This window comes from Vipera berus (assembly GCF_964194415.1).
Source record: "Vipera berus genome assembly, chromosome: 3".
Taxonomy (NCBI): Eukaryota; Metazoa; Chordata; class Lepidosauria; order Squamata; family Viperidae; genus Vipera; species Vipera berus.
The window spans coordinates 144004220-144019305 of NC_138204.1; the positions used below are offsets into that span (position 1 = coordinate 144004220).

At 40.1% G+C, this 15086-nt stretch overlaps 1 protein-coding gene across 3 annotated transcripts in view; it reads right to left on the reverse strand.

Moving 5' to 3' along the window:
• Positions 1-718: 718 nt before the first annotated feature.
• The window catches only part of DUSP22 (dual specificity phosphatase 22), a 40597-nt gene continuing 26229 nt past the window's right edge, over positions 719-15086 (reverse strand). Inside the window, exons 5-8 of one of the 3 annotated variants that reach the window (XM_081322975.1) lie at positions 10960-11034; positions 9309-9480; positions 5558-5596; positions 4789-5335 (exon numbers count right to left, since the gene is read on the reverse strand). In XM_081322975.1, the coding sequence (XP_081179101.1) occupies positions 5315-5335; positions 5558-5596; positions 9309-9480; positions 10960-11034 (307 nt within the window). In that variant the 3' untranslated portion in view covers positions 4789-5314. Of the gene's footprint in view, positions 1803-4788; positions 5336-5557; positions 5597-9308; positions 9481-10959; positions 11035-15086 lie in introns of those variants that run through there. The other 2 variants (XM_081322974.1, XM_081322976.1) reach the window with 2 other exon arrangements.

Sequence of the window (15086 nt, forward strand, 5' to 3'; positions counted from 1 at the left end):
AATAAATATATAAAATTCAAAACATTTGAATAATGGAACATTTTACGTGGACATAGAATTGCAAGTCGATCACTAAACATGGTAAAAGCAGTATATGAGAGAAGTAAAAACTCACACAGGACTGTACTTTATTAAATGCATTATGGGTGTTTCAGCATTGACTATGGAATATGACAGGGAAAGGTAATGGCCCTTTAGTTTTTAGGATGCATTTAGGAATGTCAAGTGTTTGTGTGTGTGTGTACTTTTATAAAAAGGCAATGTTGTGCTCTTGGCTGAGAATCCAAATGATCTGCAGAGAATGTCATATTCTATGATGTAATGAGAAGCACGGAGCTGAAAGTATTTTTTTCCCCTCCTAGTGTGGGATATAATTCAGAGACCAAATCATTTCCAGTATAATTTCCAGTCTTTGCAGAATATTCTCTTCTGCTTGACCATTTAATGCAGGGGTCCCCAACCCTCAGGCTGTGGTCCACTATCAGGCTGTGGCCCATTTGGAACTGGGCCATGCAAACAGCTGGCCGACACATGGGTGGGGATGCAGCTTGACTTGCAGAAGTGGTGGGCTGGTTCCCCTCTCCCTCCCTCCCCCCACTGGGCCACCAAGCTGTACAGGTTGGGGACCAATGATTTAACGTTTTCTCTGCCACAATTGTTGGTAACCTCTAAAAGTGGTGACATACTATCATACTTTATTTTTTTTTAAAAAACCTGAAGCTTTTATTGAATATATTCCACTGAGAAAAGCAGTCAAACATGAAACTTCATCAAGATACCCAATATATAATAAAATATTTTAGTCAGTAGTATTTTGGGGGAATTTTCAACATTATTATAGCACAGTAGCCATTACCATTCTTTCTTAATCTTTAAATATATTCTGTACATTCCAATATACCGTCAGAGTCCTCCACTGTTAAAGTATTAAAAGGATGAAAGAAACAGAGTAAGCAACATGGCTGAGACAAACACCAAGGCAATAAATACTGCAACATTATCTGTAATATTTTTGCATGAGTCGATTCAAACAAACATTTGAGAGGAATCTCTTTTAAAAATCATTTCTAAATGAAGATATACACACGAGAGCGGCAACCATGCATACAAACAGAGCCTTGCTTAATTTGGTTGCAACGTTTTCTCACTGCTGAAGAACATCACTGCTATTTTAAACAGGCTGTTTCTTCTGCTCTAGGCCTGGCAGTAGCGAAACCAGAACTCCCGTTGAGTACAAGTCGCTCCCTGGGGTACACATTCCCCCCTCCTTTAGAAAAACCCTACATAATTTTAAAAAATACAGCTGTGCCAAACGCTGTCTTTGCAGGCAGCCCGAAGAGCAGGTATCTGTAAAAATGTATTTGGCCATCAGAGTGCGGCATGCTGTTTTCACACCGCTGGAAAAGAGTAGGCCCTCCGCATAATAAAAGGCAAGATCAACCACAAGTATAACAGGGTCCACGATCTGGGGTCCCACTCCTCGAATATTTAAAGAAAGGTGTATTATAAAAACCCAAATAGCCCCTGTGGGCTCCCCCACCCCAATTATTCCTTTTCAAGCAATCCTTTTTCAGCACGTGCAGGAAGATGTGGGTGCAAGTTGCCCTGCTTAGTTGTAACTATATCCTGAACACTAAAATAAATGATCATCAGTCACCGAAGCAAGAATATCATTCTACTGCCTTCCTGAACTCTTTGTAAGGATCCGCTGTGTGGAGTCTGTACTTCTGCAGAAGAGCCTGGGCTTCTTGATAGTCCTGCAAAGGGTTTTCACCGTAGTTTGCTTTAAGCCAATCTCGGAACTGGAAAGAGTGAAGCACAAGAGACAATTCAGAAAGGTTTAAAGGAAGGTGGGTAAGGACAATTTATACATTAAATTTCAAGAGACAACACTCGAGTTGGTCCAACTATGTAGGTAAATGTTAATAATACAAGTCATATAAGAAGCAATACAATGCACATAAGGAGACAATATATCGGTTGCACTGCAGAAGGTCTCATCCCATAAGTTAAAGGGATGCAAGTATGTCTGTTTAGTAGTAGCCCCCGTGCTATGAACAGGGTCCCAACCCAACAAGACTTTGTTTATCATTCTGTGGACCTGGGATGGCTGTTGGTGATTTTCAATTATTGTAACATACTGTACTGGCTTTGGCAAATTTAATTTGTTCTTTGATTGTTTTTATTCCATGTTGAATAAAATACCCAGAGTCTTAATGATAGGGGTGGCTTACAAACACTGCAAACAGTCAGGTTACAGATTTTCTAGTTCTGCTGTAAATCTCCCCCAAACAAAAATATATATACTGGACATCAAACCAGTCAAGAACTCAACCAGATTGTTATTTTTAAGGAAGAAGTATAGGATTATATAATAATTTGGTAATAAATGTGGCTATGATTCTGATGAATATAGAATGAAGGTTTCGGGATTTTTAATTTTTCCTGTAATGGTTACATTTAGATAAGATATTTAGGGATATTTAATAAGAACCATAGACAGAAACCGATATATAAGTCTTTTCTATACATGGTACTTTTCTTCTACAAACATTCATTGCTTACCCATATAGCAAAACACTGAAGGCTGTGTCTACCATCAAAAAAAAAGCAATTTTCTATCCTCTTAAATAAGCAAAGAAGCCTGTTGAGGCCATAATACACAGGATTATTAATTATGATCATTGTTAAATGTGAGACTTGGATCCTCTGAAAACAGTATAAGATCAAGTTAATTGCTATAGACTTTAAGATTGCAGTATTATTTTTTTTGGAACAGTGTAAATTGCTACAGCAGCATTATCTTTTAAAGAATGACCATATTCAAACAAAGAACTCCAGTTAGCTTATTCAAAAAGTCTTTCTTGTTTTCTTTCTTCATTTTAGTCTTGTTTAATTTCTATGTGATTCATTATTTTTTAAGTGTGTTCTGAAATGGTATAGGGCAGGGCTTTTCAACCAGTGGTACGGGTACCACCTGTGATATATTGGCACCTGGCAGGTGGTACGCGATCATCCTAGAAAAGTGGTAGTGGGGGAGGGGAATGAGCTGAACCAGTGGCAGCACCACACAAGCCTGACCAAGAGATGGCTGGAGCTGCAGGGCTGTCAGGGCTCAGTGGAAGCACCAGGATCAGCACCAGGCTCCAGCTGGAGCTCGCCACTGATCCTGGCACTTCTGCTGAGCCCAGAAGAAGCGTGGATCAGCTGGAATGTTGCAGCATCTCCAGGGTCTTGTGATTTACATTCAGATGCTTGGCAACTGATTCATGTTTATGATGGCCACAGTGTCCCAGGGTCATGCAAAGTGACCAAAACCTGCTGCAACCACCCAGCAGACGGGGGGGGGGGGGGAAATAAAAACCAAACACCCCCCCACCCCACCCCTGCTGCCAATCCTCAACAGAAATGCTCACAACAATGAAAACCTTGGACAGAAGAACGCCGCCAGGCAGGCAGGCAGGTGTCTTGCTTGGTGGTGGCTTGGGGGGTACTTTTTCCAGTGCCATTGTAACTTCGAACAGTCACTAAACGAACTGTTGTAAGTCGAGGACTACCTGTATTTCATCACTTTTTCCCCTTTTTTTGTCACCAAGTTTTTGACACCTTGCTAGGCGACTGGTGGTACTCGGATGTTGCCATATCCTAAAAATGGTACAATGGGTGAAAAGGTTGAAAAGCCCTGGTATAGGGTTTCCTGCCTGAGCAAGGGGTTGGACTAGAAAACTTCCAAAGTCCTTTTCCAATTCTGTTATTCTGTTATTTTCTTAAGTGCCAATCTGGGTCCTCACTAGGGCTAAAATAAACCAGGCTGGAAATTCCTCTTCAGAACAGCTGCATGAATACAAAACTATTTTTTAAATCAAACGACTTGATAATTTTCATTAGTGCCAACCGTCCCCCCACCAATTTGAAATATTGCCAAACTTTTCATTTCTAATTAATACACGTTTAGCATACCAAAGTTTTACTCAAATGTTATTCAGCATCAATTTGATATTTGGGCAAAATGAGGTGTGTAATTTATGCAAACACAAAATAAATCAAACCCACAGTAACACAGGAAAGATCAGAAGTTGAGCTGAAGTCTGTGTTGGATCAGTAATATTAGAAATGCCATTCTTGGAATATGAGCAGTAGAAATGGTCCCAGATGTGTGAAATAAATGTATAACTAATTTACAGCTTCTCCCAGGAAAGAATAAAGACATTTTGCCTGTGTGGGGCAGAAAGACTGCTCCAGTGTCCAAGGGAGAAATCTGACATGCTTCCCCAGTAGAAAAAAAATATATAACCAAAAATTTCCTGCATATTCAATGATATTCCAAATCTATCTAACGGTTAAGTTAAATAGCATGACATACAGCACATTTCATATGACTGTGGTCAAGTGTCACACTGGTTGCAAAGTTCGAAATGACTAGTAACAATCAAATAGTCAGACAACTTCTGAAAGCATCAACTGTATTGGAGGAAGCTGAGAAATTTTGCTTGTGTTTGCTGCCTTTTGTAGACTTGACCAACATTTGGCTTCGTTTTCTTTAGAACAGGGGTCTTCAAACTTGGCCATTTTATGACTTGTGGACTTCAACTCCCAGGATTCCTCAGCCAGCCATAAAATGGCCAAGTTTGAAGACCCCTGCTTTAGAATGACATTCTCCCAGATTTCACCACTATAAAGCCAAGTTCACAAATTGTGCTCCATTAGAAGAATGAATAAGCCACAGCTGGCTTATCTGACTAAATCAAACCAAGCCAAGCCAAGCCATGCTGTAATGTAGAATGTGAAGCCAGCCATTGTGCATGAAACTGCTTTATATCAAAGCAGTTTATCTTAGTGCAAGATAAGACTTACTTACCTTGCACTGAAATAAACCCAAGATATATTTTTTTAAAAACCTAGCCTATTAAATTGCTAGTAGTGGCTTTTAAAGAGTATTTCTACACCACCCTTACTGAAGCTGTTCAGAGCAGTGCAAAGCACCTGAAAAACAGCATTACACTTTAGCCATTAAAATATCTGGAAGATATTTTCCAGAAGAAAAGCACGTCACATGTAACATAATAGGCACCAGAGATCAGCTGAAACAGCAGCACAGTTCTAGAAATACATTAGACCCCCCCCCAAAACACAATGTTGTTTTAATATCTAATATTTTATTAACTTCTGTCTGTTGATTTATATCACACCATCTTGCTGATATTTGTGGAAAGGCAGTCCAGAAATAATTGTAATAAGAATAGCTACATAGCTGGAATAGCAATGGGAAGGTCTTGTGCAGTCTTATTCTCAAGATCTTTCTTGTCCTGTGATGTCAGGAACTGAATCCAGAACTCTGCAAAAAAAAAATGTTTTGTATCTGGTAATCAACAAGAGTTGATTGGATCTTTCTAGTCCTTTTGCAACAGCTAAAGCTATACCTAGCAACAACTGGCTTAGTGAAATGATCAAGTGGCTTCTATAAAATGAATGTAAAATCTACACAGAAGCCATTCTGTTTTAATACAATTTGATATAATCCAACAGAAAGAACAACAGCATGATCAAGACGTCTGACCTTTTCTCCCCTGAGTCCAGTAAAATGGAAGACAAGGTGCTATAGCAAAAAAAGAGAAGATTTGGACCAAAATTAAATAAAAGCAAATTAGTTTAGATAAAAACATGAGAATAAAGGAAGCGTGATTCCAAAACATGGGGAAAGGACAAGATTACCCTTACACCAAGGTTCTCCAACCTTGGCAACTTTAAGACTTGTGGACTTCAACTCCCAGAATTCCTCAGCCCAGCTTTGCTGGCTTTGCTAGCTGAGGAATTCTGGGTGTTGAAGTCCACAAGTCTTAAAGTTGCCAAGGTTGGAGACCCCTGCCTTAGACAATGGCTGGCTTCACACAACATGAAGTTATACCTTGCACCAATGAGATTATACCTAGTTGGGTAATGAAATGTCTGTAAGCAAACAATCAAGCTCAGTGAGTGCCGAGAATTCCACAGTCCAAACCTGAGCTATAGGTATTCTCCTCTCTTGTGTCCCAGTGTCTTGTGGATCTTAACTGATTGTATAGAGAAGCCTATGTAGATATGCCCGACATGGTAGTTGTTTGAACATAGCTAATTCAGTTTAGGATTTAATGGAGTTTCATGAGTTCAGCTACTATTTTTTGGATCCTCCACACTATAGTTACAACTGAGTTTTGGGGAAGAAAAGGGAAGGGGCTCTTCTCATGTTATTCTGCTGCTATACAGCTCCTCTTCAGCTCAACATAACTTCAAGTTTTGAATGGGGGTATGTGTAGCGTACATGCCTTCCAGTCACATCAGCCATTTAAAAAGTAGATCAGTTTGCCTACCTCAACAGAAGCTATTGGGCTTTATAAAATCTGCCCTCTGTGTGTTTAGTATTTTAGTGAATACAACATACATATAATTTATACAAGTAGTTCTCAACTTATGACAACTGAGCCCAAGATTTCTGTTGCTAGGTGAGACAGTTATCAAATGACTTTCCCCCACTTTCTTGCCACAGCTGTTAAACGAATCACTGCAATTGGTAAGTTAGTAATACAGCTTTTAAGTGAATCTGGTTTCCTCACTGTCTCTACTTGTCATAAGATTGCAAAAGGAGATCACATGACCCCCTGACCCTGCAAATGTCATAAATATGAGTCAGTTGCCAAGCAGCCCAATTTTGATTGTGTGACCATGGGGATTCTACAACGGTCATTAAGTGTGGAAAATGCTCAGAGCTCATATTTTTTTTTCTTTGTTGCTGTAACTCTGAACGGTCACTAAAATGCACTGTTACAAGTCAAGGACTACCTGCCTGGCTACATGATATCTTAATGACAGTGCTGCGGACAAAGGCTCCTACTGACCACCCCATTGAAGAGAGAAGGCAGCACCCTAGTTTTCTCTAAGAGCTGTTTCCATACTAGGATATTGAATCCACAGCAATATATTATTTTGTGCTAGGGAAGGAGGATGTAAGTCGCCCTGTTTGTTCTTTGGATAATACAAACAGGAAATATTTCCCTGTGTGGGACTGGGACAGATTTCTTCTGAAGGAGAGGGGGGGAAAAGGAATCAGAGAAAAAAAAGATCCTCGTTCTGCAATGGCTCAATACAGCTTCAAAGGAAAACTTGGTCCAAGCTCCTTTTCCTTGTGACATGAAAGCACATCTGTGCAAAGGAAAACAGCATCAGGGCCCTAGAAAGTACTGCGCAAAAACAACCAAAGCCCAACAAATCATTTTAATATATCTGCACTGAGAAATTAAATGAAATCTCATTGACAATCATATTATCACACTGACGCCTCATTCGTAGATCAGGGCTATACAATCAAATTTAGGACTCTCCACCTATTTTTCCTTTTAGCACATTAAAGGTAAAGGTAAAGGTTCCCCCGCAGGTGCGTGCTAGTCGTTTCCAACTCTAGGGGCCGGTGCTCATCTCTGTTTCAAAGCTGAAGAGCCAGCACTTGTCCGAGGATGTCTCTGTGGTCATGTGGACGGCATGACTAGACACCAAAGGCGCACGGAACACTGTTACCTTCCCACCGGAGTGGTCCCTATTTTTCTACTTGCATTTTTACGTGCTTTCGAACTGCTAGGTTGGCAGAAGCTGGGACGAGTAACAGGCACTCACTCTGTTACGCGGCACTCAGAGTTCAACCCGCCAAACTGCCGACCTTCTGATCGACAAGTTCAGCGCCCTAACCCACAGAGCCACCGCATCCCTTTTAGCACATTACAAGTCACAATTTAGCAGCGATTGAGGGCTGATGGATGTGAGACTGCAAGATCTCAAGCTCTTCTGGCTCTGTCCCTCAGTAAATCCCCATTAACATCATACCATGATGATCACTGGGCATGTCTTAAATATGGGGGGAGGCAAAGCAATCTGGGGTTTAGAGCAGAAGTCATGATTAAGCTGCATTTTTTAAATGTACTCACACACGGACTAGGCTGGTTAAGTGGCCACGAATTTACAGGGGCTACCTGGCTATGCTAAGGTAATACCTTTTTAAAACTCAACATATTCATTTGAGGACAAGTGAAGAAATTATCTTATGACACTGAAATTCAACCACATACGCGCGCGCGCACACACACACACACACACAGACACTGATCATATCCACTGATCTTCTTAAAAAGATGCAGTATTTATGTAATGCAAGGGCATTTTATTAACTATTAACTATAAAATTATTGCAAGGTCTGAAAATTAATGAGGGAGATATCCGGATTGGAAATTCCCTTAATGACTCTAGTCAGCAATATTTCCGTTTACTCTAATTCTCAATGAAGTACAATGGGTTACAGTTCTGAAAAGTCAATATTTAGTACTAAAACTGCTTAAACTTACAAATACTAATTAAGCATTAATTTATTACTGTTATTATGCCCCAAGTATTCAACATTGCTATATTTTCTGTTGTATTGATATTACAACTTAATGGTACAGGGTCCAAGACTTTGAAACAGCTAAACATGGTTTGAGTCCCCATTTTTTCACACTTGGATAACAAACTTGGTATGTTGGGAATGAGGATCAGTTTGAGAAGGCTTTAGATTTATGAGCTGAGAGCTGCAACAATGTTAGTCTGCTGGCTAATCCATTCAGGATATTTGATCCAGTAGCACACTGGGGCACTAGGGAAATAGCAATGGACAGATCCGGTTGTCCCACATGGAGAATTGTCTATGGAGATTCTCAATCATGCAGATCATTGTTGTCCCCAAAGTGCTTTTTCATAAGGAAACTGAACTTGAAAACATTTCACTTCTCATCCAAGAAGCTTCCTCAGTTCTGGAAAATTAAACCAAGGTAGGTGCCTAGTCATATGAGCCTCCAGCAACTGTCTTATGGTGCCTATAGTCCATCCTTCATCCACATCTCGGCTTTTGCTAGCATAGTGCCCTACAAAACCAAAAATAAATACCAATTTCTCCAAAAATCTGAAGACTGGCTTCAGAAGGTCATGCAGAACAGAGCGTATTCAAAGTAGCAATGTGTGCACATCAAGTCCTCCAGTCTGAAAAGGTTATTGGCATCTGTACAAGATAAATCATTCCATGGAACGGCCATCTCTTTTCCGAATGGAAGCAAGGGTCACATGAACCCAATCAACATTTTACATTAAGAAAAACTCATTCTGATCCCAGCCATGAAAATAAGTTATGCAGCACAGCAACTGGGTTTGCAAAATTCCTATTTCGGAGCTAACAAAAATATTTTTTATGGTAATGAGAGTTGATTCATGGCTTCTAACTTAAGTTGGAGATGCCAAGGATTCAAGAACTTACCTGGGCCACTTCATTTTTTTCAAACATTTCAAGCTGTTGCTGGAAGCCTGCATTTGGATTGGCACATGATCTCGACACCCGGACAACAGACAATGCATCCTCCCAGCCAAAATCAGTGACAGTCATTATATAGGCCACAACCAAGGTTGCACTCCTGGAAACACCGGCAAGACTGCATCACCATCCCAATACAAATGGAAAGAGATGCAAGGTGAAAATATGTAGTAAATTAGCCTGAAGAACATTGCTCGGTAGAAAAGAAGCATGATAAACATTCCAGGAGAATAAACAAACCAACATGAGATATGAATGAACTAATGTCGAAAAGAAACTCTAGTTCAGTGACAGAGCACATGCTTTGCATGCAGAACATCCCCATATTTAATCCTTGGCAATTTCAGGTCAAGCTGGTGAAATTCTGCTCTAAAATTGTGGACCAAAGCGGTCAGTCAACATCACCAACAGACTGAAATACAAAACAGTCTCTAAAACATCAATGTTTAAGTTAGGAAAATTGAAGTGAGGGAAATCCTACAAAACATCCCCATTTTATACGCATATTTAATTGACATAGACTCCAAGAATTCTCGTCATGTTATATAGATTCCTGCTTCAGTCTTAAAGGAATATAGTTCTCCAAGTTCTTTGGGGGAAGAACGATGGGATTATAACCCATACTAGAAGGAATGATTTTGGGAGGACTTTAGCCAAGCTTTATTTTTTTTCTAAATGGTAGGGTTTTTGTACAAAAGACCATCTACAGCAGGGGTGTCAAACTCAATTTCACTGAGGGCCGCATCAGCATTGCGGTTGCCCTCAAGGGGCCGGGTGGGTATGGCCAGGGTGGGCGTGGCCTACTGGGTGGGCGTGGCTAGAGTGCGTATGGCCTACTGGGTGGGCGTGGCCAGCTCTACATCGTTCGCATCAAGGGTGCCTATGGGGGCCTGGGCAGGAGTGGGACAGATCTGAGGGTCTCTGGCAGAAGGAGGGTCTCTGGGCCAGGGCCAAGGCAGTGGGTGGGGGCCGTTCCCTCACTGTTTCCAGGATGGCTTCTCGGGCCACATGAAACCACTAAGCGGGCCGGATCTGGCCCCCGGGCCTTGTGTTTGACATGTCTGATCTACAGGGAGAGTAACGCTACTATATCCGGTAGGGTGACAAAACAGAAATGGAACAGCTTCAAAGGGGAATCAATGTATTACAGCTAGTCCTCCAGTTACAACAGTTCATTTAGTGACCGTTCGAAGTTAGAACGGCACTGAAAAAAAGTGACTTATGACCATTTTTCACACTTAGGACCAACGCAGCATCCCCATGGTCACATGATCAAAATTCAGAGGCTTGGCAATTGACTCATGTTTATGATAGTCGCAGTGTCCCGGGGTCATGTGATCACCATTTTGTGAATTTCTGACAAGCAAAGTCAATGGGGAAGCCAGATTCACTTAACAACCGTGTTACTAACTTCAGACTCACTTCACAACTGTGGCAAAAAAGGTCGTCAAATGGGCCAAATTCACTTAACAAATGTTTCACTTAGTAACAGAAATTTTGGGCTCAATGGTGGCTATAAGTTGGGGGCTACCCAGACTGTATGTATATCCATAAATAAAAGAATACAATTTGGAAAACCTCTTTGTTAAGTACATACCAGTGGACAAGACAACTTTCACTTCTAAGCCGACACTCATGGATAAAAGCAATGCTTTCTTTAAAGTGCCTTGCTCTAGCAAAAGAAGAAGAAAGTTTATTAGTAGACTTTAAGAGCAGTTTGCATTGGGACAAATCTGGTGCAGCAGTGAACATAATCCAATTGACTTGGATGGACTTAAAAAGATATTGCAATGAATGTGTGAGTGTATTGCCTACGTTTCTTGGGTGTGCACGTTTGATAGAACCCTATCCAAGATATTTCATTACTATTGGGTTGCCAACATCTCAGTTTACTATGTTCCAGTATGCAGTCTGTGTTTTAGACAGTTAAAACTGCTGAAGTAGGTCTCTCTGTTACATGAACTGCAACATAAATAGAAAACATACATAATATATCCCTATGTCCAGTGCTTTTTTTGTAAAAGAAAAAGGTGCCGGAACTCACACATGTCATATACAACCTGCCTTGCCTAACCTACAAGGTTCCATCCAAAAAAGGTGCCGGAACTCCGTTCTGAGCGTTCTATGAGGAAAAAAGCCCTGCCTATGTCCATAAAATGTAAATGTCTGACAGATACATTACCGAATAAAGCTTCTCTTACTATGCAACATAAGAAAGGATTGGAATAAAAAAAATCATTTTGAAATAAATTCTGAAAAAACACTGTATGATATTCAATTCTCTTAATCCCAAACAAAATTTGGGAAAGCTGCCTTAAATTTCTAAGTATTACTAACACACCCTTAACACAGAGTTCAGACCTTTTAATACGACTGCTGGACAGGGAAGAAGAAAGGAAGAGAGCGGTAAAAAAGTGTTCACTCGAATTCCACTTAGCTCTGGCTACTCTCACAATCAGCAGCGTCACATGGAATGTGATCCTCAGAAAGAAAAAGATTCCCCAACTCTACATAGGCAGGTATATGGAGATTGGCCTTATATTGAACTCAACTAGTTGGGCACTTTTCAACTCAATTACATAATTAAACACGTCACAGTCAGTCACTACCAAACTATCAAGGGTGCCACAAGGACTACAACACAACAGTTTAAAACATGTTCTAGTTATCACGATATTTTCATTTAAGTCTGAGCTCTTTAGAATATTCAATCTAGCTATAAACTCACTGAGTAGCCTAGCTTAGACAGACAATTACCTTACTAGCTGCCATCTACAATAAAAAGAATGTAAGTACTAGTATATGAGGCACATGGGGATTATTGGAGTGATAATCAAACCAACTCCAGGCTTAGCGCTCCGCTAGGGTACATTTTTCACTGTTCTTTAAAATACAAGTGGGGGAAATTTTCTTTCCCCCTTCTCTTAGTCTGGAATAAACATTTGCCCTAATAGTTGGAAAATTCTCAGCCTTGCTTTCAGAGGATAAGCTTCTATGAAGGCTAGAGCACACAACGATAAGCCAATGACACAGAATTCTATGGAGAGAATAATAATAATAATAACAATAACAATAATAATAATAATAATAATAATAATAATAATAATAATAATAAGTAGTAGTAGTAGTAGTAGTAGTAGTAATAGTAGTAGTAGTTGGAAAGGATCTTGGAGGTCATCTAGTCCAACCCCCTGCTCAGGCAGGAAACCCTATACCATTTCAGGCAAATGGCTGTCCAGTCTCCTCTTAAAAACCTCCAGTGTTGGAGCATTCACTACTTCTGGAGGCAGGTTGTTCCACTGGTTTGTGGGTGGTTTCCCCCCTCCCCCACCGGATACGGGATTCCCACATGCCTGCCATTGGGGAAAGCTAAAAAAAAACTTCCAGCTAATTCAAATCAAGCAATTCAGGAGGACAAATTGTAAGCAAGACCCATCAAGGGAACACATCACAATCACAGTGAAATCTTTCAATACTATCCACCAAGGGATAGAACTGATATCCTAAAAATTATTTCAAAACTGCCTGTTTTGAAGACTACAAATCTGCTAGGGTTTGTTTGTTTAAAATACTTCAGAAGGTAAAGCTTCAGTGACTCTATCTGGATGTTCTTCAAAAAGGTCACAATTCATTTATCCTTCAAATAAACAAGGTTTTTTCCCCTTTAGTTAATATAAGTGATCCAAACTGAATTCCACTGCTTTGGAAAAAGGGCTAAGAATAAAAGTTGACTTCCACACTGGAACAACTAAAGCACATCAATCCAACTCTATCCCAACCACCTGCTTCAGACAGTTATTGTGGATGATGGTGTTAAAAGCTGCTGACAGGAAAATAAACAATGCTTCATTTCCTTCATTCTTCTACCGGTCCAAGGCAAATAAAGGAAACTCAAGGCCAAATCCAAGCAGAAACTATGCTGAAATGGATCTATATCCTCAATGTCATTCAAGGGTATGTAAACCAGTGTATTTGCTTGAGTACCTTCCCCACAAAATGCAGATAGTGGTTGGTATAATCATGGATCTTCAAAAAAAAAGTTTATTTTCTGCATGACGTAACGGTGGGCAAAGGTGTAACTAAATAGCTGAGAAGCCAGGATACTCAAGGTCAACATTTCTTCTTGTGTAAACTTTAAAATCAGGAGTAAATGTTTTTGAACAGATTTTCATTTAAATGGGGCAGAGCAGATGGATCTGAACCTGGTCCATTCCAATTCTAGGCATCTATGGAGCTCCAGATTGTAAATGTCTGTTACAACAAATGGAAAGCATAGCATCAGTGCCCCTCATAAATATTTTGTTGTATATATAAACCCCCCCTGGTGGGGAAGTGGAACTATAAAGATTAAATAACAAAAAGACCTGGCTACAATCTGACTGGGTCCTTGTAATTGGGCTACTGTTGATTGTCCGGGACATAGAACTGGGTGGATGGAGAAATTGCACAGGAATAAAACCATCCCCAAACTTCCCGTTCTTCTCTTAAAAAAAAAAAAGAACTTCCTTTTTCAGATCTGGGATACCGAGTCAGGTTGAACTGCACCTGAAACAACCTGGAGACCATAATAGGCCATTTATGGAAGCCTGGATCAGGTTCCTGAAGTAGATCAGGTGATGTCCAGAATCCCTTAGAATAAAGTTTACATAACTTGTTTCTCAATTTCATCAACATTATAGAGAGTCTTCTCTGTAAGAGCACTAATCTGAAACTCTCTCTTGAGGAAGGCTAATTTGGCCCCTTTGTTATTTCACTTCAGACAGCCTATGAAAAGCCTAGCATCCCTAACAAAGCTTAGCATTTCAACTAATTTAAATGCACCTAAACTCTGTTTTAAATTAGTTCCTTCCTATTTGTCTTATTCATTTAGCACACTACTTGTAAAGCTGGGAAGAGGGAGAAAATTAACAGTTTAATCTAAATAGCAAGTCTTCTTTGGTCCAAAAACTAACTAATATACCATGAATGAATGATTGAATGAATGAATGGATGAATGAATGAATGGATGGATGGAATGAATGAACAAATGAACGAACGAGCAAGCTTTAACAGAGATCAGATAGAGTTGCTTTGGGTGCCTGATGAAATCAAAAGGCAATATTATAATACTGACCTCCCTTGAAAATTAACAGTAAAGGGGAAAATCCAACATCTGCTGCCAGCCAATGGCTATTAAGTCCCAGAAATTCTGTCCAAAACATACGAAGAGCAGAAAATTGGGGAAGGTCATGACATGCTCAGCACTGCTTGTGTGAATAGAATTCTTTATTGGCCAAGTGTGATCAGACACACAAGGAATTTGTCTCCAGTGCATAAGCTCTCAGTGTACATACAAACAACAAAGTGATAAGTCCTAGATCATAAATTATAAGATACAAACAACAACTGCTAAATCGTAATATACCAATAGGAGAAAGTAGCAAGGAAGAAGAGAGTTGATGAAGATGAGAAGAGCATTCTGGTTTTGGATTTAACCACTGACCCATATGGAAAGAGCAAAAATGCCTCTCATAGGGGAATATTGGGATCATCTTAAGAAGCTGATGCAGTGGGCAGTGTACTGTGAACCATCACTTGGGAAAAGATTGGAAAAAACATGAGTCCTGTTGATGTTTCCAGTGGGCTGAAATCATCAACTGATGCAGTGCAACTGGGAACTCACTGTTCTATGAGAGAAGCAAATATGCTAAAAATATATCTCGAAAGCATCGGGTGAAAGAGGCA